We start from the raw sequence: 24,979 nt of genomic DNA, 5'->3' as shown, positions 1-24,979 counted from the left end.
GAAAAATTGCAAATATTTTCGTTCAAAATATATTCCGGGAGTTCGATATTTTAGTCCCGAATCAAGGACGTGGCTAGATTGGAAGCCAATTGTTTTTGTTACCAAAGCTCACGCTGTGAATAACAGCAGGAAAGTTGTACGTAGGAAAACAGTTTGTAAAATTAAAACAAACGCTTCAACTTTTCAGCATTTATTTGTGGTGTTTGTACAGCGCTGATATCAATTTTCTAGATGTCTACTTACAAAAAAATGTAATAAACACCAAATTACTCAGAGATGTTCGTACGAATGATTAAAAATTGAATTGTCTAGTTTTAATAAGTTCAAGTTATTCCAATACTATACTCGTGGAGAACCTCATTGTCTTTTTTTATGCATTAGTGATTTCAGTTTTGTTTAAAATAGATTGAAAGAAAATTTACGTTTTCAAAGCGATTGATGTCTTTGGATTTGTGTGGCTATTTTTACGGACACAGAAGTTAAAATCATGAAAAACACGAATACTTTGATTTTGATATGTTGAATCTGAGCGTGAATCGAGTACATAAAAGAAATGTGGTGATGAATTAATCGATACCCGATATGGTATTAAATGCGTAATTTGAGAAAATTACAAGTTGAGGAAGTTGAAATTGAATCGGCAAGAAAATTAATTAGAAATTTGAGTGTTATTGGTATCATTGTTAATAAATTAATTTGTACATCTTGATTGCCGTTTTCCGAGGTAGGTATTGAAAAGAGATTGTTTATCATCGAATAAATATCTTTATTATAAAATAAATAGTTAATTAAATAAATAATGACGAGAGAGAACAAAAGATCGGGGAGTTTGAACAATGCAGTAACGAACGGTAATGAATAAAGAAATAATTAATTTGATAAGTTTAGTTGTAGGTGACGTTCTATGTAGATGGTGAAGTTTCATTGGTTGTATTTGTAACAGGAGTGACAGCTTCGGCATTAGTCTCATTGGTTTCGGGTTTTCCGAAAGTTAGACCTAGTAGATTTCCGAAGAAAACAAGACCTTGTTCTGCCGACTCATTTACAGCGGCTATTAGTTCCTCTTCATTTAGTCCTTCCGATTCGCTCCTGAAATAAGTCACCGCTTGTACAGAACGCGTTATTGATTCCATTCCACACAACTACTTATTTTCAATGGGCTCCTAGTAAGGAGCTTAATAAAGTTTTTATTCTGTTATTTCTTTTAATTTTTCTACTGTGAATAGCGTTTCGTTTTAACTTACTGGGTTTTATTGTTGTTTTCATTTTCACTCTGTAGGAGCGTGGTAACTGTGGAATTAGCACTTTCTTCCAATTTCATCCCTTCCGGCCCCATCGTAAAACATCCAATATTAAAACTTGTTGTAACATCCCCCAACAATTTAGGCTCTAATAGTAAACAACCTCGCAGTCCATCATTGTAGGGCTGTAAGTCAGAGAAGCGGGCACATACTTGCGCTAAATTAGCCAGCAAGGACATACAAGTGGGTTCTGGATTGGGCCCTTTCACTTGCTCGCTATGAAGAAGACTTTCCCCGTAGGACACGTTGACAGCAATTCCCTCGTCCTGCGAAATGTATTTCATGCGAACACAACCTAAACATAAAAATTTCACGCAAACGTCAGAATTCGCATTTGGAACACTCTTTATTAATTGTACCGACCGACGGATAAATAATTCATTTTCATCACGGGGGAAATTTTTAACACGAAAATTCGATTTCACCTCGTGTGACTACATTCTTTTGGACCCGTTACAACCCCAGAACGTTCAAGCTTCTCCTTGCGGTAATTGCAAAAAGTCCAAGTTTATTTTCGAAATTTCCCCGTACGGTTTTTCACAATTCACCGTGCAATTTTTATCAAATTAATTAAAAACCACTGAAAGTTTAACACACTGAACTGAAAGAGAAACTCGACTCAGATTAAAAGTAAACACAGTCTGATATGGAAAATAAAATCAATTCTTGACGTGTTCCTGCACTGTGAATTGTGAACCTGTTTTCCCTTAAAACGTGAAAGTTACCCGACCTGTCTCATTTTATTAAAATCTATCTGTCATTTTTACGACCCAACACGTTAAACATACAAGACAAAATAAAAATTTTTATTTCTGATGTTTGAACTGATACCTGGTCCACCCAGATCGATGTAGGTCAGATTGAAATCGACGCAGCACATGCAAGACGGTCCATCACATTTACAACTTCTTAGAGTCGATGAATCTGAACTGTCATCCCTTTTTTCTACCCCGCTTCCGTCCTGGCCCCAATGCCATAAATCTGAAACGTTCAAAATTTACATGCACCAGCTTTGATTTAATCGCAATTAATAATGACCGAAATTCGAACGGATATAACCAAGGGCGTAGCAAAGGGGGGGGGGCAGGTGGGCCCGGCCCACCCCAGAATCCTTCTGGCCCACCCCAGAATAAAAGTAAAACACATTAAAAACAAGATACATCTGCAATATCTATCTATCATCTGTCTGTGGTTTAAAATCTGGCCCACCCCAGCAAAAAATCATTGCTACGCCCTTGGATATAACTTCCAATATCCACAACTAAAATTGTGACATTGTGGTGTAAATAAAAAAAGTTGTGTTGGCGTGGAAAAGAGATTAGGTCCACCTTGTCGGTTGTAAAGAAACATTTTCTTTATTTTTCCGTCGAAAAGTTTGATTGAATAGTAAGCATTTTAGAAATAGGGACTTAAAGAAGTGGAAATTCAGTTACTGTGGCCACTTTTGTAAAAGCACAAAGTGATAGTTTTACGTGAAAATGGCTGAAAGATCGCAAACAAAGAACATTTCTTTGTACAGCTGTCGCTCTCAACAAAGGATCAAACATATTAGCTGAACCATTTCAATGGGAAATTTGACGAATAACGTGTCGTAAGACATTTTGGTCGATTTATTAAGCCACTTTGTTATTTAAATAAGTCGGAATTGCCGGTACAATCTGTATCAGAATGAATGTCAATGTGTATTACTGGTTGCAGAGAAGCTAACTAAATGTACGGAATAAACGAGAATCAATTTGGCCATACTCTCTTCACCCTACATTATGCCGAGATCTAGCACACTGAAAACTGAGCTCTGTCTGCGATTTATCTACCTTACAAATATATGCGGGTATGCAGACCCTTTCAATTGCACTCGCTATTCCAGATCTTATTCCGAAGACGAGATAAAGAAGCAACTCCTCTTTTTGTCGGAGTGTTTATTATGTTTAATTAAATTGTTGGAAACTAGTTTACAAAACTTTAAACCAGCAATTAAACTCCCGATTTTAAAAAGTCACGTTGTATCACTTAATAATTTTCAATTATTGGTGAATAATTTCTGTTGAATTAAGTTGAATAAAGTGAAATGCAACGGGTTGACACATGTACCGTTATTGTTTTGTCAATGCGCCTAAAATAACATTTTTATTGAAAACTGCTGTGTGACCTTTGAATAATTGATTGACTGCAACAAAAATAAAATGACAGTTGTATTTGTCGGATTGGGAAATGAAATAAATTTGCTTGATTACTAGTTTTGAAATTAGTTTATTGTAGCTATTCCAGGGTTAATTTGAAACTGAATTTTTGCATGTTTGTTAATCAAGCGATGAAATTTGTCAACTTTAAATTTATACTTCCAACTGTCGGACAGAAACTTTTTAAACTCTGCGCATTTATTTATTTTCTCACTTGCTGATTTGTTACAACTTAAAACGAATCAGTTTTCTAACGATTTATTATGAATTTACCAACTTTCAAAACTAGAGGATCATAGAATTATTAGGCAATTACAAAACTATCAAGCTCACACGAAATCATCTTTCACTTATTGTCTTATCTGAAACTGTGATAAAGTAGTAAGAATGCAATACAAAATATTATAATTTGAGATGATATGATTAAAACGAAGAATTTTCCACTTTCTTTTTGCAAAAATTGATAGTAGTAACATTTTGAGTCACTCTATATTTATGTGGTTATTCCCTTAAAGTGAAAACGGTATTTCCAGAAAGTCTTGTACATATTTTAATCAAGATAGATGTCCTTGGCCTAGAGAAGTTCTTTGTGGACGATTTCACTTCATTATCTCATCGCTGGAGTATATTACTTACATGACGAGGACATAAAACATTCCAGTACACTTCAATCACAAAGTTTTGGCTTAAAAAGTTTGAAACAAAATATGTAGTTACAAGTTAATTTATTTTTTCGAAAACAGAATATTTTTATTATCATTATTTAATATTTACTTGAAATGAGCACTATTTCATTTGAGAGAAACGATGGTTTGGTATTCCCTTGTTTCGAATAATATTAAACGAATAAGTAAATAAAAAATAATTTTGAAAATAAGTAAAGGGTGAATATAGACGGTCGACGATGATGGTGTACCACTGGAGTTTTTGATATTAAAATCACAGATGTTACTACTTTTGAAAGCTAATACAAAAACAATATATCGGGGGTATTTAACTGGGAACAATGATGGTAACCCGAATATAACCTAGCTTTCTAAAGTAGTATTGAATGTTGCTTAAAGTTAAGGGGTATTTTTCAAACTAGTGACCATAATGTCTTTAGATGGAATCAAAAAGTGCACGGTTGTAGGATGCGCGCGTGAACTGGTAGAATAATAGAAACCTTCCTTCAACCGTGTACTTTTTCTGGGTAATCGTCCGATACATTAGCTGAAAGAGGCAAAGTTATGTCTTGTACTTACCCAAGAAGTTAGTCGATGACACATACGAGAATGCAAGAAGGAGTACAACAAATCGTGATATCACGGAATGCATGGTGCAACGGTTTGAGTTGGTCAGTGCCAACAGTGGCTTAGCAGAGAAACGGTAACCGGGCTTTAGTATGCTAGCCACGAGAATCTTCGATGGTCTTCGGTCCTTGGCCGTGATGGAGGTCAGTGGGTCACCCAGTTCTTCACCTTATTGTCAGTGGCAGTGGCCTTTCACAGATGGTGGCACACCTGATTGTCAGTACTTGCGGAAATAAGACCACCTTTTTAAAAAGTCGATTTGCAGAAAATTTTATCCGGCGAAAAATTACACCCCCACAAAGCTGAAAATCTCACCACCACTGCCAATTATATTTATATATCGAATACTGAACGATCATGTACTGGAAATGTGACGAAAAAGCAAGGAAAGAAGAGTAAACTAATTAAGGCAAACAACATTGAAACACAAAAATACTTAAAACTGCTTCCTGGACACAAATTGAAGTGTTGACTCTTGTTAAATAATTTTTGCTGAAAGTGTCGATCGTTCAAAAGTATTTAAATTGTGCTGAAACACTTGAAAAGTTTCTCCAATTTACATTTAAAATTCACTCTTTCCTTTTTTAATATTGTTAAAATATAAAACAAACTTCTGAGCTCGAAAGTGTACTAATGAACCGATTTTCCTTTTTGCATTATACATATCAAGCATTTAATGTACTCTTGTGTTATCTCATTCCACATAATTTTCATCTCACAAAAGCAACTCTCGCCTTTAAAACTTAACGGAAGGAAACTGACAGAGCATATTTGCCAAGGTGTTTAAATTTAATGCGTGCTAAAATATAGATAAACAATTACAACAAATTTGTGTGTGTCGTAACTCGTGTGAATTTGATTGATCGCTAAATATATTGTATTTATTTGTACTGAATTTTCTTAGAAATATTTACGTAGAGTCAAAAGGATGCGACCTTGATAATGGGTGAAAATGTGGGGCAATATTTTTTAATAAAATTACTAGAATGTCTTCTAATGCTGAATAAAAATGAAATGTAATTGTCAAATTGAAACCGAATGGTAAAATGCTTTCCACGATGGTACCGGATGAACGTACTGACCCAACTCTGATGACCGACATATGGACCCCTCCATTTCTTCGGAAGAGCCGTGAAAAATATTTTATACAGACGTCGACGGTCAAGAAGTGTGCATCAGTATTTGTGAAGCAATTGTTGACTACCCTGTAATTAATTAGGTGAGTGCTTTTGTTTAATAAATTAATTAACATCGTACTGTAATGAGAGAGGTAAAGCACATATTACACTTAATTAACACAGGGAGGTATAAATGGACATATTATTAAGACCTTTATATCTCAACCATGTCCTAAATGATTCAAAACCCCCAGAGAATTTATCTAATTTGCACGATAACCCTATTTCCGCATAAAACAATTTTTTTCAAATTAACACGTGCGCTGTCAACGTTGTCAGTGATAATTTTTTAAATTACGGATTCGAGCCGCATCTGAAATGAATTGTTTATAGAGCGGTTGCGACAAAATGAATTAGGTTGTGTCGTTAAAAATTCGAATTCAGTGTCGTAAAAGAGTCTTGGCGAGTTTCCGGCCGCGAATTGTTAAAGAAGACAACGATCCATATTGCGCAGAGTACCGTATGACTACCGTATTTTGCTTGGAAAAATTAATTAATCGTGTAAAGCCATACAAACCGACGAATGAAAATTCCTGCTCCGCTAATCTAATTCAACAATAAATGCTTCTGACATCTTGATTTAGTGTAGTAATTAAAAAAGTATGTGCTTGAAATAAATAGCGTTCACAATAGATTGCATAAATTGGGGCAACTAAGTTTGCGTGATTTCTTTTTGATTTATACTGACAGATGGTAGAAGTATTCACGCGTTTAAATGCTTCCTCTGCATAATATAACTAAACAATCTTTGTTTGCAGATTGCTCCGGAACAAGATGAAATTGTCTTTCATCTTTGAGTTGTTGCTGATTTTTATTCTCATAGCGTTCGCCGCTTCAGCCGCTATAGGTAACTTCACTATTATTCTGTTTACTTAGAACTCGACTCTAATAAATAATACAAGGTACAAACAATTTAACACAAAAGTAAAACATTGCCATACTCAACGGTCAGATAGCAATACAAGCGCACCCCAAATTAAACACGATTCTACCTAGTTATTCTGTAGTTAAAGGGGTTTACCATGTTAAAAAAAAACATTTTATTGCCCAATAAAATATTTCAAAATTTATTTAATTTCAATTATACATTTTTACATACACGAAGACAATACTACCGCTTACATCATTTTATCAAATTACGTTCCAGATAATTAATTAACAGTTGCATTAACAATACATTTTGATTTTCTTGTTTCAGGAAGTGTTTACTCAGTGCATTTTCAGTTTTAATTTTAATTTATATGTACTAATATAATACAATACGATACAGTACAATGGAACAGGTTTAGTTCTTTAGAGACTTTAAAGTAAATATTAATTAGTTTTTGAACAAAACCTGTGAAATGTTTTCACTGAATGCTGCACTACAATATCCAGAATAATTGTTAAATGAAAATTTTATTTTTGAAATTCGAAAAGCTTTTAGCTTTATTATTGTACGATTATTTTAAATTTAAAATAGAAGCTGTAAACTGCTCCACAAATAAACGGGGTGAGAGGAAAGTGATTTGTTCTATTTTATTTTATAAAGTAAATTCGAACAGGTGAGACCTCTATATTAGCAAAAGAGCTTAATGGACACGATAATGAAAATTAGAAACGAATGAATCAAATGCAGTCTGAAAATTTAATTTTTTTTAGTATTTCGAAATTATTGTTCCAACAAAATTATTATTTAATTTTAATACAAATATAAAGTACTATTTTATATGATATTTTTTGTAGATTGCAATATTCTTGTTTGAAATTTTTTGAAGAATAGAAGTATGAAAAGATAATTAAAGCAAATTCATCATAATTAAATTGAAATTAAAATTAAAAGTAGACAAAATATTTTATCTTAAATTATATTTGAATTCAAATGAATTAAACTCTTCTCAAACAATTCATCTTAGAATTTAATCACAGAATTGAAAATATTTGATGTTAGTACATATAGTTATTTCGGTGTAGAAATAATAGAAAGTTTTTTTGTGTTTTGTCGCTTAGAAAGTGATTTAAAATTAATTTAGTGTTTTAATCTCAAGTTCCAAAATTATTTTTTAAAATATGTTGGCAAATTGATTTGACTTTTTGTAAAAAGTGTAGTTAAAATTTTTTAATCGAAAAATATATCTGGCCTGTAGAAGGCGGTTTAATGAATACATTATGACGCTTAATCGAAGAAACTTGCACTGTGGGCATTTCAAGAAGACGTGCTTCGTTAAATTTTCATATTTAATGGCGTGTCGAGCCCAAATTTGACAAAGCTAATTAATTAAAAGCCCAAACGTTCGATAAAAAATTCAATTTGCGTGCGGTAAATTGAAATAATGAAAACAGTGAAAATTCCAGATTATCACAGGTGGTCGAATAATTGTAAAATAATGATGGTCACGTGTGAAAGTTGTTTCCGTTGTCCTCTATTACCTAACGTAACAAAACATTTGATAAAAATCGTACAAACACACGAACGCTTCTCCTGAAACAATAAATTTTTTTAACCCAAATGTTCCGAACCAGCGACCTGATTAAAATAATTTGTTCGCAGATTCTAGGGGCTTGCACAATACTAAAAGAGCTGTAACACGAAAGCATGGAAAAATTACTCATAAGAGACAGCAGGATTCCAGCGCAAATAAATACTGTAGCTGTTCGGCGAAAATCTGCAATTGCTGTAGGGAATTTAATATACCTGTGGTTTCCTTACAAGGACCTGGATGTGCCTCTCTTCAGTACCTAAAAGGAGATCGTCTTGCAATTTCGATGAGTTTCGGTGAAAGGGTACTTACAAACACTACTATTTCAAGTGAGTAGTTTCGTATTCGCTCCTTTGAGTTAACTTGTTTTTTGAAGTCAACGTCATTATTTCCAAGTTTTATTCCTTCAAAGAGTCGGCTGATACATGTTTAAATATAAAATGAATCTAAAAGTAACTCTTCAAATTACATCACCAAAATATCTGTGATAACAGACATTCAAGATAATTATCTATCAAAAAAGTTTAACATGTGAGACAAGTAGGTCACGCTTGTCACCACTAATACTTGCCAGTATGAGCTAATCTGCGACTTTATTTTTGCCTTTCACGACTTAAAGCACTTTAAAGTATATTCGATGTTTTATTTGTGCGAGATCACAATAATATCTGAAAATCATATTCAAAACATCATTATTTGCATTAAAGTATATTTTCGTGATGAATCACGTCGATATGTTCCTTTGAGTTTTTTTCGTTGCAAGGTTTATTTACATTTTTTATGAAATCTATTTTTAGTCCCAATCTTCTTTACGAAATCATTAATTTCAACAAAATAAATACGACATTAAAAATAAACATAATGTTGTACATATTAAATAATTATGTTACATTAATTGTTACTGGAATATTGCATAAAGTTGCATATTGTTCGTTGTCTGTTTTAGTAATTAAAATAGGATAATTAGGACGAGTTAATTAAAATTAATACTCGATAACTCCATCATCCGTGGTAATTTTCTATCAATCATATTTAATATTACCGTGTTAAAATTTCTTTTGTGATTTATAGAGTACAAGATTGTTAAATTCGTGTTCTTTTAGGTAAAAAGCCTCGCCCCGTATGCATGCCCTTACCTGGGGGAGTTTCAAAGTTCTGCGGTCGGGTCTACAACATAGGTCGCAAGGGTGAAGACTTTAACGCCTGTCTAGGTCTTGAACTTCGAGCCCTAAATGACGTGGAAGCGGCCCTTCGCGTATCGTGCTTCCGGTTTGGCCCCAACGGACTTCGCGTTGAGCCGTCACAACCACTTCCTGTAGTAGAAGACGAGGACAACGATAACGATGACGACGACGACGATGATGATGATGATGATGACGACGATGACGATGACGATGATTACGATTTCGACGACGATGATGACGACGACGACGATGACGACAACGAGATCGATTCGGTGGATTACGGCACTTTCAGCGTCTTCGACGACGACTTCATCGGCGAGTACTTCCAAGGTGGTTCTTCCGGTGGTAACAAGAAAAAGAAGCCCGTGCAAACGACCAAAGCTCCGGTGAGGAGAGTCACTCGTAAACCTGCGGTTGCTCCTACAAAAATCAGCCGTAAACCTGTTAGGTCGAAGCCGGTTGCTAGCAGAGTTCCTGTGAAAAGCTCACCGGTGAAGGTTTCGACTGCGAGTCCTGCTAAATTGCAAGTAACGCAAGTTTCGATGATGAATGAAGTTACAACTAATCCGCTAGAGATGCAGACCTCTGGAGGTAATGTCCCTTTGCCGCCTCACGAATCAATTGCTGCCATGTTGCAGAGTCCCTTAGGAGAGGTAAAGCCCATCGAAGTCGCTCCCGTCCGGGTTGCAGACACACCATCTCCAGCCGCCACGCAAACTACTCAACAAACGCCGGATGTGTCTACAAATGGCTTAACTGAACAGCCGGTGATGTCTCAAGAGACTGTATTGAAAGATATTACCGAAGAATCCATTAATCAGAAGTTAGAAACGACAACCTCATTCGTCAGCACTACTACCGTTCCTCTAGACAACACAACTAAAACAACTAACAAAAAAGACAAAAATGATGACTCCGAAGAGGACGACGACGAAGATCCCATCTCGGAAGTAGTCGAAGATGTTTTAGAAGATGAAGTGGATAGTGCCGAATCAACTACTAAGCCCCACTCGAATGACAAAGACATCACAAAACCTGCCGCAAATAAACAACAGTCTAAAGATGTTTTAGACGATATTGTTGATGGCGTCGTTGATACTTTCGCCGAAGACGATTCTGATGAAGCGTCAACCCACAAAGCAAGTTCTGTTGATGATGATGAAGAGGATGATGATGATGACGATGACGATGAGGAGGAAGACGACAAAGATGATTACGAAGAAGATGATGATGACGATGATGAGGATGACGATGAGGAAAGCAGAAGCGCTCGTAAGCAAAATATTAAAAGAACTAAAGGAAGACAAAGTCGCGACATGTGGTTAGCTAGGCTACACTGGTAATTTTAAGGGCTCTCTGATTTCAATTTCAGTATTTATTTATTTATTGATATTTATTCCACATTGTACATATGTAATTACAACATAATATGCTCAAATTTGTAATACAAATTAAAAATAAACTTTTACCTAATATGTCGTGTTTTTATCGTGTTGTTTTAATTGCACCTTATGAAGATAAAAAAAATTATATCTACATTTTTTTAAAGAAATACCTAAACATTTTTAATTGGCAATTATTTTAAAGTAAACATTTGACTTTTGATATGATATAACAATAACTACCTTTAACAATTTAAAACGAAAAAAAAAAACAATTCCAAACAAAATTAATATTTATTAATTTGTTGTATAAAAATATATACTTGATAATTTTTTTAAATAAAATAATTTTTGAGGATTTTGAAAATAGTTCGAAATTGCTACATCAAAGATGATGAGTTTTATTTGAATGAAATTTGTTTGTCTTTAAGTCACATAATAAATGCATCTTTTATGATGTTGTGGACTTTTTGAAAAACACCGTGTATATTCATGTGTGTATTTATTGGCAAATTAGCAACATAACTGCATTAAATGACGAAAATTGAAAACAATTTGTTGACATCTTAAAATAATTTGCTACAAGCAATTACTTACAACGGTTTGACTTTTTCCAGTAAGTTGCCTCTCGTTCCAAATACTTAACAAACCGGTCAATAAATTCTTGTTAAAATTAGAATAATTTGATTTTGATTGTAGAATCATGTCATAGATAGACAATTCCGTACTTATGTTAAATATGATTTCTACTGCTGAATATAAAATAAGTTTTTTGGTTTCATTTTAATAAAAATGTTTGTTTTCTCTAGGGTTAGAGTTTTATGAGGTAATAGAATTTTTCCAACGATAATTTTTTGCTAAGCTCCCAAGTAAAAACATTAACAAGAGACATCAATATGAATCTAGAAAGTGGTACATATGTATATGCTGGTTGACTCAGTATCCCACAAACTATTGACTAAACGGTATATTAACGAGCAGTTTACCGCATAAACTTCGAAAATGAAGTCGTTTGTTCTTTTGTGTTTAACAGTGTTGGCGCATACAAAATTATCAACAGCAGCAAAAGGTGAATAATTTCATTAATTCGCTGCTGTATGCAGTTAGAGAAAATGCTTTTAATTAATTCTAACACTTGTAGGCATAAATAAAAAACCGTCAGCTTTGAAGAATAACACAAACGCAGCGAATGGTGTTTTGGGTAGTAATCAAGTGACGACAACTACAAGTAGTTCACTATTACCAGCATTTCGATTACCTTGTTCGTGTTTGGAAGGACAATGTGGCTGTTGCTCAGGAGTCTTATTAGACCAATTTAATCAAAAAGCTTGTTTAAATGTATCATATGAACCCGATGACTTTGCTATCACAGCTGCGATGTCTATGAATGGACGTGTGCTTTACAAGCGAACTGTTTCCGGTAATTCTGCTTTTATACAATGTACAGTGTGAACATAAAGTTTGGAATAGGTCGATTTTCCTTCGAAAAATGCCATCTTGTGAAGTGCAATTTGTCATTGGTTTTTGCGCAATGACGTCATCACCAATTTTTTTAATTGACAACCCCTACTTTTTTCTTTTCTTTCTTAGACCTTTCTACTACCTAAACGATGAATGAAAAAAAAAGAGAAAATGACAAATTTTATTTCAAAAATTTTATTTAATTTTTAATGTAAAATGTAATTGACCTCTAACAAAAACAAACATTTAAGGTTAACAATAAAATTTAAAGTAAATGTTGAAATTGCACCCCGCCACCCATTTGGCACCGACACCAGTGTAAACACTTTGTACACTGCGCTCAATAATGTCAGGGCTGATTTGTTCCGTTTCAGCGCCAGTTCTCTAAAATCTTCTAAATTGTTTGGTGTATTAAAATGAACTCTCGATTTTAAATAACCCCATAGAAAAAAAAACATTAAAAATGAAATAAAATTTTTGAAGTAAAATGTATCATTTTCTCAAAGAAATTGTTGTGTAAGGTACCAAATTTTTTGATTCATCGTTTAGAATGTTTAGGTAGTAGCAAAGAGAAAAGTGGGGGTTGTCATTTTACAACATTGGTGATGACGTCATTGCGTAAAAACCAATGAATTATTCAAACCAATTGCACGTCACAGGACGGTATTTTTCGAAATAAAATCGACATATGCGAGGAATTTTCTCAAAAACGTCACATAACGTTATTATGAATTTTGTTCCAAACTTTACGTTGACACTGTATCAAATAGTTTAAGTCGGTCAGTGGTCCACAATTCCGTGCATCTAATTAACTTAGTGCAATTGACCCACAAGCATATTTTCAGGCCATTATCGATACATTATCAATCGCTGTCGACAGTTAATTGAATAAAATCTTGGCAACTGATTTATAAATGTTGCAATAACAACATTTACTTACGATTTATTTCTGATGAAAAATAAACACAGGTTAGTCCCGAATTGTGATTTTTCAATAAAAGCGGCCAAAGTTTAAATGGAGTTCATTAACGACTATCTTGATAGTAAGTTTTATAAGGTGAATAAGAGTTATTTCCTATTAATCCAGCAGTTAGATTTTTCGAACACTTTACGAAATTAAACGAAGTAGTTTAAATTAATTTATAAAGTCAGTAAACAGTCACTTACAAGATTTCGCATTTAAATGAAACTATAATTTATCAAGAACATTCGTGTTATATTTTAAGATTTCATCAAGGAAATTATTAATCTATGAAAATTAGTGCGGTAGGTCAGTAGGTCTGAACAAACACATGCAAGTCTTGAACTAAATCACGGAAATAAAAATGTTAATGAACGAATCGTTTGTGGCGTTTAAAATGACACAAAAATTGATTTTTACACACTTTCTCAAAGCATAATTTAGCAGATTAACACGAAACATTCTCTGTGGAATTGACGTGTCACGGTTGATTGACAAGCAAATTTTTAAAAATCTTCTGAGAGCGATATTGGATTTCTACCCTGTTAGATAGCTTTAATTACGGTGATATAATTTCATTACAGCCGTACCTTTAATAACATTTTACTTCAGAAGTATTCAGATATACGCAGGTTTAGAGGCTTTAAGCGTCGGATTTTCATAAAATTGCTTATGTAAATACTGTCCATATACAGACAGACTTTTTAATACACTTTAACCAAAACAATACATTTTTGTCGGGAAAAATGTTTTGTTCATAAAAGCTTGCAACAAAAATAAGAAAATTAAAATGGTACTGTACCGCATTCGTGAGAGTGTTGTCTCTTTATAAATTTTTAAGTGGCTTGTTTAAGAGTCATATTTTCAAGTGTTTCAAATTATTTTTTAATTTTTATCCTAAAGCGAAATTCCAGATATACCGAAAAACGAGAATAAGAGAAACATTTATTTACAAAAATCAATTTCATTAAAACCAAAATGATTTATACCTTGTTGTTTGTCTCAAATTAACGGAATAACGTTAATTTGTTAAGAGTGCGTCATTGTCGGTCATTTACCTCTGAGATAATTGTTTAAGGAAAACTAGAGTTAATCTTTTCCAATATATCTTTTCAAACTATAACCTCTTGAACCAAGCTTTGTAAGACTCAAGTGAAAACAAAGACGAATCGAAGGAAGTAAAAAGTTCCCGGAAGTCAATGATGTGGAGGTTCTTAATTGGCCTACATTTTCTCTCGAATTATCCCCTATTGAACATATGTGAGACACAGATCATCTCATTCGAAGCATGCCTCACACAGTTCTTGTTTTATTAATCGAGATAGGCCAAGAATTACTGATAAAACTTAACACAGAATCAATTCCAGTTTCATCTTTTGTCATTGAATGTTTGTCAAATGTAGCAGGAAAAACTAGAACCTGGTGACATTTTGTTAATAAGTTTTAAGGCTCCGAAATTAGAGGAGTGTCACGCCACCACAGGACTCGACAAATCTTTTAAATCTTTCATGTAACAACGATCGTTTTTAAGGCTGCCGGACGTGATTTTAATTGATTATTGTAAGCACGTGTTCAAATAATTGATTACCTAAGTGTCTCATTACGGGATAATTAAATTTGAGAGTGTTAAATTTGTGGAAAAAACAGAATAGCGTGAGCAATAATTAAAGTTTTTTATTATTTATCGTCGAAGATTAAAAAGTCGCGAAAGTTTTAAAATTTCTAAGTACTTTAGATAATACTTTTATTCATTTTGTGCTTAAAACTTTACACACACTTAAGATACAGTATCTCATCTCCCAGACGTGAGAAACTTGTGAATATTAAAGCCGATTTACATCAGTTCATAAGAACTTTAAAAACACTTAAAAAGGATTTTTCCCAATCATCGATTTGTCTGTTCGGAAAAATGTGAAAAAAAGGATTCTCCCTGGGAGGCGCAACTTTAAGTTTCAAAATATTTGACTTGCCTTAATATTTAAATTTCGATTAAAATCTTATTTGGTTGAAAATATTGAAGTGACAGTTTAATTAAATTTTGGTAGGGTTGAAACATTTTTCCTTAAGCATACCTACTTCGTAATTTTTATGGAAACTGACTTAATATAGACAATAGGGGTTAAATCGACTAGATTTAATTATATTTTTATTCTCCTCAGGTGCCACTTTCGGTAGTACAGTTTTCTAAAAATGAACCAAAAAGCAATGTAAATGTAATCAATGACAGACCAAGATATTAAATTGTACAACTGTGAAATTTAAACTTGGAAATGTTCAATTTTTTTTGTATCGATTTTATTCATGAAATATTTGTTGTTCGATGCTACTGTCCAACAAATTAAGCCGCTTTCGTGTCAAGTCCTTGCAGACTTAAGTAAATTCAGATAAAATTTGCATTCGAGCAGGTCGCTTTGAATAATGTATTTTGGAGCTAATTCCAAAATAGAGAACCGCATCTTGCGATCGATTTGTCGGTTATAATTTGTTTTTGTGATGAGTGTCCAAATTTCAGGTAAAAACCCTGCACCGATGTGCTTCCGTCTTCCTCGTTTTCAGTTCATCCGCCTTTGCGTAGAGTTCTCCAACATATATTTCGCAAGTCGTAATGTACACTTGTGTATTGATATGGAAGCAAACTGGGAGGATTTAACTTTGGTCGAGTGGTCATTTGACTGCATCCGCATGGGAGCTTCCGGTGTGGCGGTGGTGCGTCCGGAGGAAGGGGGCGGCCTCCCTGCCAACCCCGTGGATGTCGTCGATCAAACCGACGAAGATTACGACGACAGCGCCAGAAACGTGCCCCCAAATTGGCGAAACTCCACGAGACTCTCCTCCAGACTGGTTATTGATGAAAGCCTGAGACGTGCGGATCTCCGGAAGGTCGACAAGAAGCTAATTAAAATAAAAAAACTTAACAACGGCGACGTCGTCGTCGCCTATGGCAAAAGAGAAGTTTGACTGTCTTCTCCAACCGGTTCGGTTGAATATTTTGTTTACTTAGATTTGGCTGTATGTTATTGCAATAAACCCAGTTGACACAGTTGTGACGTGGTTTGTGTTCGAAATTAAACCTGAAGTCCATTCAGGCGGATAGTTTTCCAGCTCTTAATTACATTAAATGGTAGTTTGATATGTGAACCACGATAAATGCTTTCTACACGTACGTGTGTATTTATAGTAGTTGGGTACCTGGGAAATGCGATTTATATCCTAAATTCTCCATGTGCGAAGCTCTTTGTAGTATGATATCGACACTGTTGAAAGACGTCTTATGCAGTTGACATTTCGTTCGGAAACTACCGTTAATGCTAATACATACCGTACCTATCGATCTCGCACAACTATTGTGGACAAATTAATTTTTAATATGAAACAGGCTATTTATACCTGTATCGTTAGTGTATTATGGCTCGTCATCGGCGGACTCTACATTCAAGGTAGGACATTTTAATTATTACTAAGACATTCATCATTCATTGCACAAAATTGCTTTTATCCATTAAATCCCGTTACTCCAATTAGTTATTATTAATCTACTCTCTCCACTTTCAAGTTTCTACTCAGGTTCGATTTAATTACGACAATTTCTGTACAAAATAAAAAATTGAATTTAATTACATAATTCTAAATTTTATTCTTTAAATTAAATTCAATACATATACAGGTGTTTTTTAAATGCTAGTACAAAAAAGGTGAGGATGAATAGAACTCATACATACAAAAAATATCTAATAAAAGTCTTTTCGTTTTCGAAATAAAAATAAATTAAATTTTGGTTAAAATTGTCAGTACGGTGCTGAATTAAAGGTTAAAAACGCAATTGGGGTTGTCAAGCAACAATAATAATGTTGTATTTTTGGTCATAGCATTGTCGGGTTGCTGTGGTTTAACTTATTGTTTACTATTGTTGTGTGTGTGGCGTAGAATGTGCATGGACAGGGTTAGTTTATCCCTACCGTTTTAGATTACAAAAAAAGTTTTCTGAACTCTTTAGAATCTCCACATGACCCTGTTTTTTGTACTAGCATTTAAAAAACACTCTGTATGTATTCAAGGGTAACATTAACTTGTGCATTTTTTCCTGTCCTGTTTTATAATTCTTGTGGGGTTTATATGTTTCCCTCCGTAGAATCATTATGCTTCATTATCATTAAATTTGGCCTCGTTAGCAATGAAAACAAATGAATAAAGTACTCAGAGTCTAAGTAGGACAGAACAGTGTTTAAGTATGTGATTAACAATAAAAAATAACTTAAAAAGTCAACAAGATTTTTATCAAAATTTCCAAAGAATTAAGTAATAAATGTCTTAATTTTAATCAAATTAAATATTCAAAGTTCTTTATCATTTAAACATTAGTATAGCCGATTCTCAGTCATTTTGAACCTATTGAAAATTTTCTGATGTGAAACTAGGGTAAAATTGTATCTTCAATCAATTTTTTAAAAATCGAAGTCGTTTATCTCAAAAAACTTTCCGTTGTGGATCAATCTTTTTACACAGACGTACTAAAAATTATGTCCTCTTTCACAATGATTTGTTAAAATTGAAGGGTGTCATTTAAAATTTTGACATATGGGTGGTTGGTACTTGAGTAATACGTGACAACTATACAATAATATATTCCCCTTTATGCCGGCTCACATCAATTTAGTATCATAGCTGATTATTTTTTCTGTTTTTGATCATATAAACAATTGTATCTTTATTTTATTTTTCAGTTTTGAAAGATCAGTGAATCATTTGACACCAAGAGCAATATGTAACATTATTTTTATTAGGAAGTAGAGAATTGTGGTTGACTTTCCTGTTTTGGTATTTTTCGTTTAGTGACAACCATCAAAATCTATTAAGACACGACTTTAACAAAAAAATAAAATATGAATCTTGTATTAATATTTTACACCGGGTGCCACGCTAAAATTTCGGACGCATTTATTTCTGGTGTCCTTAAAGTTGCAAATTTGATTTTGAAATTAAAAAATAACAATATTTATAGCGATTAGCAAAATGAAATTGGTCCAATGTAATACCAGAAATTGACATCACAAATATACAAAGTAATTAAAAAGAAAACTAATCAATCACTGGTAAGCAGATTTTTCGGTAAAATGTCAAAGAAACGACAGCAATGGTGTTGATGCAAACGTTGAAAAAAAGTTTTCGATTTCGGCAAAGTTTATGGACGTTTCCTGTAATTGTAAGCAACAATTATTTCAGAATAAGTGGTAAAATGAGTTTAGTTATTTATAATTAATCAATTAATAATACATATTTCGAGAGGTAGGCAACCAATAAAACGATTGTGTATAGCAAGCATACATATATGTACGATTAAGCTAAGACACAAGACAGACGTTTCAATAAAACAAAAGAAGAGGTAGCGCTCTTGATTTGTTTTCTTGTTGATCACTCTGTATTAGATTACGTGTCCCTCGGGCTGACTCACATTCTAAAATTTCAAGTTTGTAACGTTAAAAATATCAATATAAGAAAATAGAAAAAGCCAAATGCATTTAAAAATATAATTCTACAAAAATGATATTTAACATTTTTGCATTTAATCTGAAGTAGTCGAATGTAAACATATTCTCGTCTTGCCTGGCAAGAAGTGCACGTAGTGAGTAATGTTATCTGAGTACGTGTGAAACTTGTCTAACTTTTCCTTTTTCCTTATGTAGTAAAAAATAAAAAAGGGTGATAAGAAAACGGTGCAAAAACAATGAGTTTTCTTTACATTTTTAGCACCCCTAGTGGTGTTTTCATTTGAACAAACACGAGAGCGACTCTCGGTTTATTTGCAGATCAAGAAAGTTTTTAGAAATTCACTCCCGCTTGTAAACGTGTTCTGTTTAGAGGTGCCCGTTTGTATCACTTACGGCAACTTCGTTTGTATGGATGAAATAAATTTCTATCATCTGTATCACAGAAAATCTTATTTTGCTAAAAGTTTGTGCATATTCCTGAAACACCATTACGTGCAATATTTATTTTGGAGCAGTCCCAACCGTAGATAGGAAAGTGGCATTTAAATGATTTTGTTTCAAGAGCAAAAAACAAAGTAGCTACTCTGATTTTCTGGAACGCCGAATAATAGCATAAAGAAACGTAGTTCACTATCAGAAACTACATCCGAATGTGAAATTTTAAATTTGAAAGGGCGATATTATTTTTAGCTGAGTTTTGATGTAACATTTGCTCTAAGCAATTTCTGCAAAAATGAATTTGCCACGCAACGGGAAGTCGCACGGTTACGTAAAAAAATGTCTGAAGTTCTTTAATCAAGCGTAAATTACCAGAAAAACTTAAAAGTATTGCAGACACTGTCCAATTTCCACGGAAAATTACAAATTATTGCAAAAGAGCGAACGCGATAAGATTTCAAATGATTTTTGTTTTTTTATTAGGAAGCGGGAAAAACAGTACAGTCTGTGTTGCTACAGGTGTACATCTGTAGACGTATTTGTAAATAGTATTGACATTGACGTAATAAAAGAGGGATTGATTTTAGGGAGAAAGCGTCAATGTTGGCACATTAATACGTTATGTTGCAGAGAGCAATGTAGAATCGATGATGGTGTATTACGATCCCAAAACTCACATTCCTTTTCGAATGACGTCTATTGAGAACAGCTTGACGAATACGTCAAGTGAGAATGACCAATCATCTACGAAGTCGAGGGGCGTTCTCCGTAGAATTGGTTTCAGGAGTAATGGATGCACTTGTCAGGAGCTAACATGTGGCTGCTGCCTCGGCTTAAAATTGGATCAATTAAATTTCAATCGAGAAGGTAATTAGACACAGCTTATGATGATTGACAAATTTCTTACAGTTTTATGGAAAGCTACATTTACAGTTCGGTTAAGTTTTCAGTTTGCGAATCAATTAATAATAATAATAAATCATAACAAAAAATTAAAACTTATGTATAATATAGACTAAATTAATTAGAAATTCGACCAAAGTTACGAGAAACTTTAGAACTTACCACTAAGAAACTGAAGATAGTTCAATAACCCAAGGCGATCAATAAGAGATTGAATTAATTTATTACAAAGCAACTGGTATAAGTATGTTGTTTGTTTTAACATTTTAGGTGAATTTACAGACAGTGGGTATAGATTTGTAGATAATTGTATATTCTACGTTAAAAACTAATATTTATTAGAAGTAAAATAAAATTTTTATATAGGGTATTTCACGAGCTCGGCAGAATTGAAAATGCAACCCTATTTAAATATCGTATTGTTTTAAAATGAAATTAGGAATTCATGATGGCTTTGCTTCCAATAATTTTATTTGTCACAACTGACATTTACGAAAAAATTAAAATACAACGATTAACGATTAGAAAACAGACCTGATCTTGATTTAAGACGGATGTAATAAAAATGCCTCTGCCGTTGCGCGTTTATGCAGCCAATAAACATTTTCCCAAAAACTCTTTGTTTTTTCACAATTTCATTGAACTAAACGAATATGACATTTATATCAAAATTTAGGAAAGTGCACAGTTAACTATGTTTTACGTTTTTTTAAGTCAAAAAACAAATATCCACGTTAGCTTTGCAAATGTAATATTCATATGTCAAATGTAAAATTCAAATTCGATGATTAAATTACGATTTTGTAAAATTGAATTTTCAAAATTAATTTGACGGTTTCTAAAAATATTTTTAAACATAAAAATAACATTTTCGGGGAACAAAAAAATTAGATTTAATAATAATAAAAATAACAATAAACGAAAACACTACCACTATTAAATCAGTGAAGTTAAGCAATGTCGGACACAGTCAGTGTTTCAATGGATGACCGCGTTGCCTTGTGATTTCATTACTTTATTGCTTTCATTATTTGATTTTGTTATTATACAGGGTGTCCCCAAAAAAGAAGACGAGTCCATAACTCCGTATTTATCTGACGATTTTAATTATCTGTACACCAAATTAAATGTTGTTAATAGGCTACGAAATGGCCTAATAAATTCAAGTATAGCCCCATGGGCCTCAAGGGTAAACTGTCAAAATATTTTTTTTCAAATGAGATTACATATTTTTTTTTAGTAATTCTGATAGAGATTTTTATTCTAAAAACAACAATGTATCACAAGTATACACTTAAATACCAAAAATTCACAAAAAAAATGTAAAAAAACGCTACTATCGTCTATGTTCCATTTTGCGCTAAACATTGGCGGCATATCTGCGCAATCCCACATGTCATTATTTGTCATTTGTTTTTCCAGCTACCTTAATTTGGTTATTACATTGTAACGCAATGCATTTTGATAGCTTTTCGCTTGGTGCTCGTCATTTGTTTCAAAAGTTAGTGTTATTTTTTTTTTATGTGAAGTTATACTTGTGATACTTGTTTTCAGAATTAAAATCCCTATCAGAATTACTAAAAAAAAAGTATGTAATCCCATTTGAAAAAAAATATTTTGACAGTTTAGTCTTGAAGCCCTTGGAGCTATACGTGAATTTATTAAGCCGTTTTGTAGTCTATTAACAACGATTTAATTTGGTGTATAGATAATTAAAATCGTCCGATAAATAAGGGAGCTATGGCCTTATCTTTTTTTTTTGGGACACTGTATATCTGTAATCCCTATGGCGTATGAAAAAACTCCGAAGTAGATGTCGTGTATAAAGTGGGCCTATAGTAGAAATAATAGTAGATCATATCATTAAGAGTAGAAGTGAGTCTTTTTGTGTTAAGCCCAGAGATTGAAGACCGAGACGAAGTCGAGGTCGACAACTGGGCGAAGCAGAAAAAGACTTTCTACTCTGAATAATATATATTTTATTTCCAAGCGGATAAGAAAAAAATCGGACATGAACTCATTTATTTTCTTTTGCTGCAGTTACAGTAAAATGACAATTTTCAAATTTTAAGGCACCAGTAATTCCCAGTTCTCTTGTTGCAATATTATTAGTAATTAATTTGACTCGTAGGATTTGAAGTATTTCAAGTCCGGTTATAAAAAAAAGCCACATCAAGCTTTTCTATAGAGATAGATACACAAAGGCGCGATTTTCGAACGCTTGAAGAAAAAATACATTTTTAAAATAAATTTAACAGTTCCTAAAAGTATTTCTATTTCCTAAAGAAAAATTTAGAAATTGGGGAATTAAACCACAAAAAAAAATTGAGCATCTTAAGGAACAATCAGTGAAACCGTAAAATTGATTTGATTTTGTAATTTTGGCCATTTCCGCATGAAATAGATTTTTTTTCAGATTAAATTAAGGTTTAATTTTTTTTAAAGAAATTAATGAAACCATATTTATTCTAATTTCTAATAAGAATAACATTTTTGGTTTATTTTATTTTAATTTCTAATAAAAATAAAATTTACAAGTAAATTTAAAATTTCAATTCAGATTGGAGGTGTTTTTAGTAAATATGTATATTCAAAATTAATGTTTTGATTTTTGCAGTTTGAAAGTGAAATGCAGCATTTTTAAATGAATTATCACATTATAGATGGTTGTTGAAATGTGGAACCTTGAAGAATATTAAAGAATATTAAATCTTCTCATTCGGGGAAAAAATGTCTGGCAAGTAAAATTCCACTGAAATATGCGGTCGACTAAAACTATCTAATGAAGCCGGACTTCATTTCATTTTATTTGTTCGTTTTAACGAGAAAAGCGTTGATATGTTAGTTTCGGTAAATTCACGCTGGATTTATTAAAGTTCAGTTTTATTAAACATCGCTTCAAATAAACAAAATCAAACAACAAGACGAGAAACATGTTAACTCTAGTGTTTACTGGTTCAAAAGTAATCTCTTTTAGGTTGCATGAACTTCACCTACGATCCGTACGAGTTTGCCATCAATATGAACATGCTTATGGATGGTAATTCGGTGTATTCCAACTCTGTTTCAGGTAACTCTCTCTATTTTATTTAATTTAGAACATCGAAACATGTTGAATAAAATAACGATGTTTGTAGCGAAGAATCCTCCACCTCTTTGCATACCGGTGCCTTTTCCCTACTTCCCGATATCAATAGAAGGTTGTGCGAAATTGTTCGACATCTACACCCCCGGCCAGAATTTACACATGTGTTTCGATTTTGAAACTCGCGTGCAAAAAGCCACTGTTCTCGTTTTGCATTTTGATTGCATGAGAATGGGGAACGACGGACTCGCCGTTGTCAAACCTGGAGACATGTCCATACTCCCATCTTCTACGACCGAGAGTCAGGTGGATTCTGATGTTTACGACGAAGTCACCGAAATTAAATACAGCAAACCAAAAGCTTAGAATTATATTTTTTGTTTCATCTCCAGGACCATAAAAGAGGGTGGGCGATCTATATCTCAAGCCACTGTTGTTACATTATTTATTGACTTAGTTTAAAGTTGTTGTGTGAGTAGAATAGAATCATTTGATTGTTGATTTATTATTGGAATAAAATAATCACAAGTTGAATCGTTTATTCATTAGAGATTCCTACCAACCAGAAAAATATAGAATGTAAGCACTGTAAGCCGTCGAGTGCGTGAGTTAAGTTTGTAATTTGACACCGCTTGTATTTCATAAATGTCGTCTGATAGTGACAGATTAATCAATATTTTTTAATATTTCTTTCCCATCGTTCGGTAAGTACGAATTTTTTTTTATAATTGTTCCACAGGACCAAATGCTACGGTGAATAATATCCAAATGATGATTTAAATACATATTCATACGAATAGAGAATAAATACAGTGCCTGAAATTTTCATAAAATGAGAGATTTTGTTTGACTGGGTGCTCAATTTGAACTAAAACTGTCGAGCAAAAATAAGGATTACATCTGGTTTTTGCCGATGTACTCACTGGGCAATTAACATGATTTAGCCCGTTATTAGCATTGTGTTGAGTTGAGTTTATAGGGATGTTTGTACAGTGTTTGACAAAAAGAATAATAAATCAGTCGGTTGAAAAGGGATATAACTCGAGGTAATTCCCTCTGGGTGAAGGAGGCCGAAGGCTAGCTATGCTTGCATATTTGATTGTTTTCATCGTCAGTTTGACATTGCTTTCACGGACAAGTGTACACATTAAAGCGGATAATCGGGTTTATTGGGCCGAAACTATAGGTCAGGGCATATTTGTTTTTGTCCAAAATACAAAATTATGTTGGCCGTAGTTATTCCGATTGCTACCAAACAAACAAGCGAGCAATGTCATTAATAGAATAACAAATACATTGAGATAACTTAGTTGGAAATGTTTGTCTTTGCAAGTTAAAATTCCTACGCAGTATGTTGTAACCCGTCTCCTGTTTCCACTATCTATTATTGTGCCAAACAATATTGTCTCATGGAACGGATAACTTTTCACTCGGATGAAGCGCCTAATTTAATGAGCAGCTCTTGTCCCTCCGTACTTCAAAAAAACCGATTCAAAACCGGTTTCAAGTCGCCACGAGCTTCAAGTTTGAAATCGTCAAGGATTTCGCAACCAGTTTCAAACCGCCACGAGTTTCAAAACCGGTTTGAAATCGCCACAATTTTCAAACCCGTTTTAAAGACCACATTGGAGCGTTGTATTTTAGCCGTATCTCCAGGCACAGTTTAAAA

The 24,979-nt window shown here is 33.3% G+C and overlaps 4 protein-coding genes across 5 annotated transcripts; 3 read left to right on the top strand and 1 right to left on the bottom strand.

Moving 5' to 3' along the window:
- Positions 1–752: 752 nt before the first annotated feature.
- On the bottom strand, positions 753–4,901 carry LOC138140240 (uncharacterized). The gene is made up of 4 exons (XM_069061098.1): positions 4,726–4,901; positions 2,133–2,282; positions 1,245–1,596; positions 753–1,089 (listed from the first exon to the last, which is right to left on the bottom strand). Exons 1-4 carry the CDS (start codon positions 4,796–4,798, stop codon positions 903–905), a joined length of 762 nt encoding a protein of 253 aa, XP_068917199.1. The 5' UTR covers positions 4,799–4,901; the 3' UTR covers positions 753–902.
- A 937-nt stretch (positions 4,902–5,838) lies between these two features.
- Positions 5,839–11,069, top strand: LOC138139902 (coiled-coil domain-containing protein 1-like). Of its 2 annotated transcripts, XM_069060486.1 has the most exons (5): positions 5,839–5,992; positions 6,710–6,798; positions 8,482–8,739; positions 9,514–10,185; positions 10,243–11,069. In XM_069060486.1, exons 2-5 carry the CDS (start codon positions 6,726–6,728, stop codon positions 10,935–10,937), a joined length of 1,698 nt encoding a protein of 565 aa, XP_068916587.1. In that variant the 5' UTR covers positions 5,839–5,992; positions 6,710–6,725; the 3' UTR covers positions 10,938–11,069. The 2 variants fall into 2 exon arrangements, with proteins under 2 accessions (XP_068916587.1, XP_068916586.1); XM_069060485.1 differs by having other exon boundaries at positions 9,514–11,069.
- Positions 11,070–11,894: 825 nt separating this feature from the next.
- Positions 11,895–16,441, top strand: LOC138139904 (uncharacterized). The gene is made up of 3 exons (XM_069060488.1): positions 11,895–12,045; positions 12,118–12,396; positions 15,911–16,441. The coding sequence occupies exons 1-3, from the start codon at positions 11,979–11,981 to the stop codon at positions 16,354–16,356; spliced, it is 792 nt and encodes a 263-aa protein (XP_068916589.1). The 5' UTR covers positions 11,895–11,978; the 3' UTR covers positions 16,357–16,441.
- Positions 16,385–23,844, top strand: LOC138139903 (uncharacterized). The gene is made up of 5 exons (XM_069060487.1): positions 16,385–16,519; positions 16,577–16,835; positions 19,953–20,189; positions 23,203–23,295; positions 23,363–23,844. Exons 2-5 carry the CDS (start codon positions 16,670–16,672, stop codon positions 23,674–23,676), a joined length of 810 nt encoding a protein of 269 aa, XP_068916588.1. The 5' UTR covers positions 16,385–16,519; positions 16,577–16,669; the 3' UTR covers positions 23,677–23,844.
- Positions 23,845–24,979: the final 1,135 nt, after the last annotated feature.

The sequence above is a fragment of the Tenebrio molitor genome, chromosome X (genome assembly GCF_963966145.1).
Source record: "Tenebrio molitor chromosome X, icTenMoli1.1, whole genome shotgun sequence".
NCBI lineage: Eukaryota > Metazoa > Arthropoda > Insecta > Coleoptera > Tenebrionidae > Tenebrio > Tenebrio molitor.
The sequence above is the reverse complement of the archived record's forward strand: the minus strand, read 5'-3'. Positions and strand labels throughout refer to the sequence as shown.

Coding starts and splice junctions, on each gene's coding strand:
- LOC138139904 (XM_069060488.1), top strand. CDS start 11,979: ATGAAGTCGTTTGTTCTTTTGTGTTTAACAGTGTTGGCGCATACAAAA. Junction 12,046..12,117: donor ATTATCAACAGCAGCAAAAG/GTGAATAATTTC, acceptor TAACACTTGTAG/GCATAAATAAAAAACCGTCA. Junction 12,397..15,910: donor TTACAAGCGAACTGTTTCCG/GTAATTCTGCTT, acceptor TCCAAATTTCAG/GTAAAAACCCTGCACCGATG.
- LOC138139902 (XM_069060485.1), top strand. CDS start 6,726: ATGAAATTGTCTTTCATCTTTGAGTTGTTGCTGATTTTTATTCTCATA. Junction 6,799..8,481: donor CGCCGCTTCAGCCGCTATAG/GTAACTTCACTA, acceptor ATTTGTTCGCAG/ATTCTAGGGGCTTGCACAAT. Junction 8,740..9,513: donor TACAAACACTACTATTTCAA/GTGAGTAGTTTC, acceptor GTGTTCTTTTAG/GTAAAAAGCCTCGCCCCGTA.
- LOC138139903 (XM_069060487.1), top strand. CDS start 16,670: ATGCAGTTGACATTTCGTTCGGAAACTACCGTTAATGCTAATACATAC. Junction 16,836..19,952: donor CGGCGGACTCTACATTCAAG/GTAGGACATTTT, acceptor GTTATGTTGCAG/AGAGCAATGTAGAATCGATG. Junction 23,296..23,362: donor GTATTCCAACTCTGTTTCAG/GTAACTCTCTCT, acceptor CGATGTTTGTAG/CGAAGAATCCTCCACCTCTT.
- LOC138140240 (XM_069061098.1), bottom strand. CDS start 4,798: ATGCATTCCGTGATATCACGATTTGTTGTACTCCTTCTTGCATTCTCG. Junction 1,597..2,132: donor CATCGATCTGGGTGGACCAG/GTATCAGTTCAA, acceptor TTTTATGTTTAG/GTTGTGTTCGCATGAAATAC. Junction 1,090..1,244: donor GAAAACAACAATAAAACCCA/GTAAGTTAAAAC, acceptor GACTTATTTCAG/GAGCGAATCGGAAGGACTAA.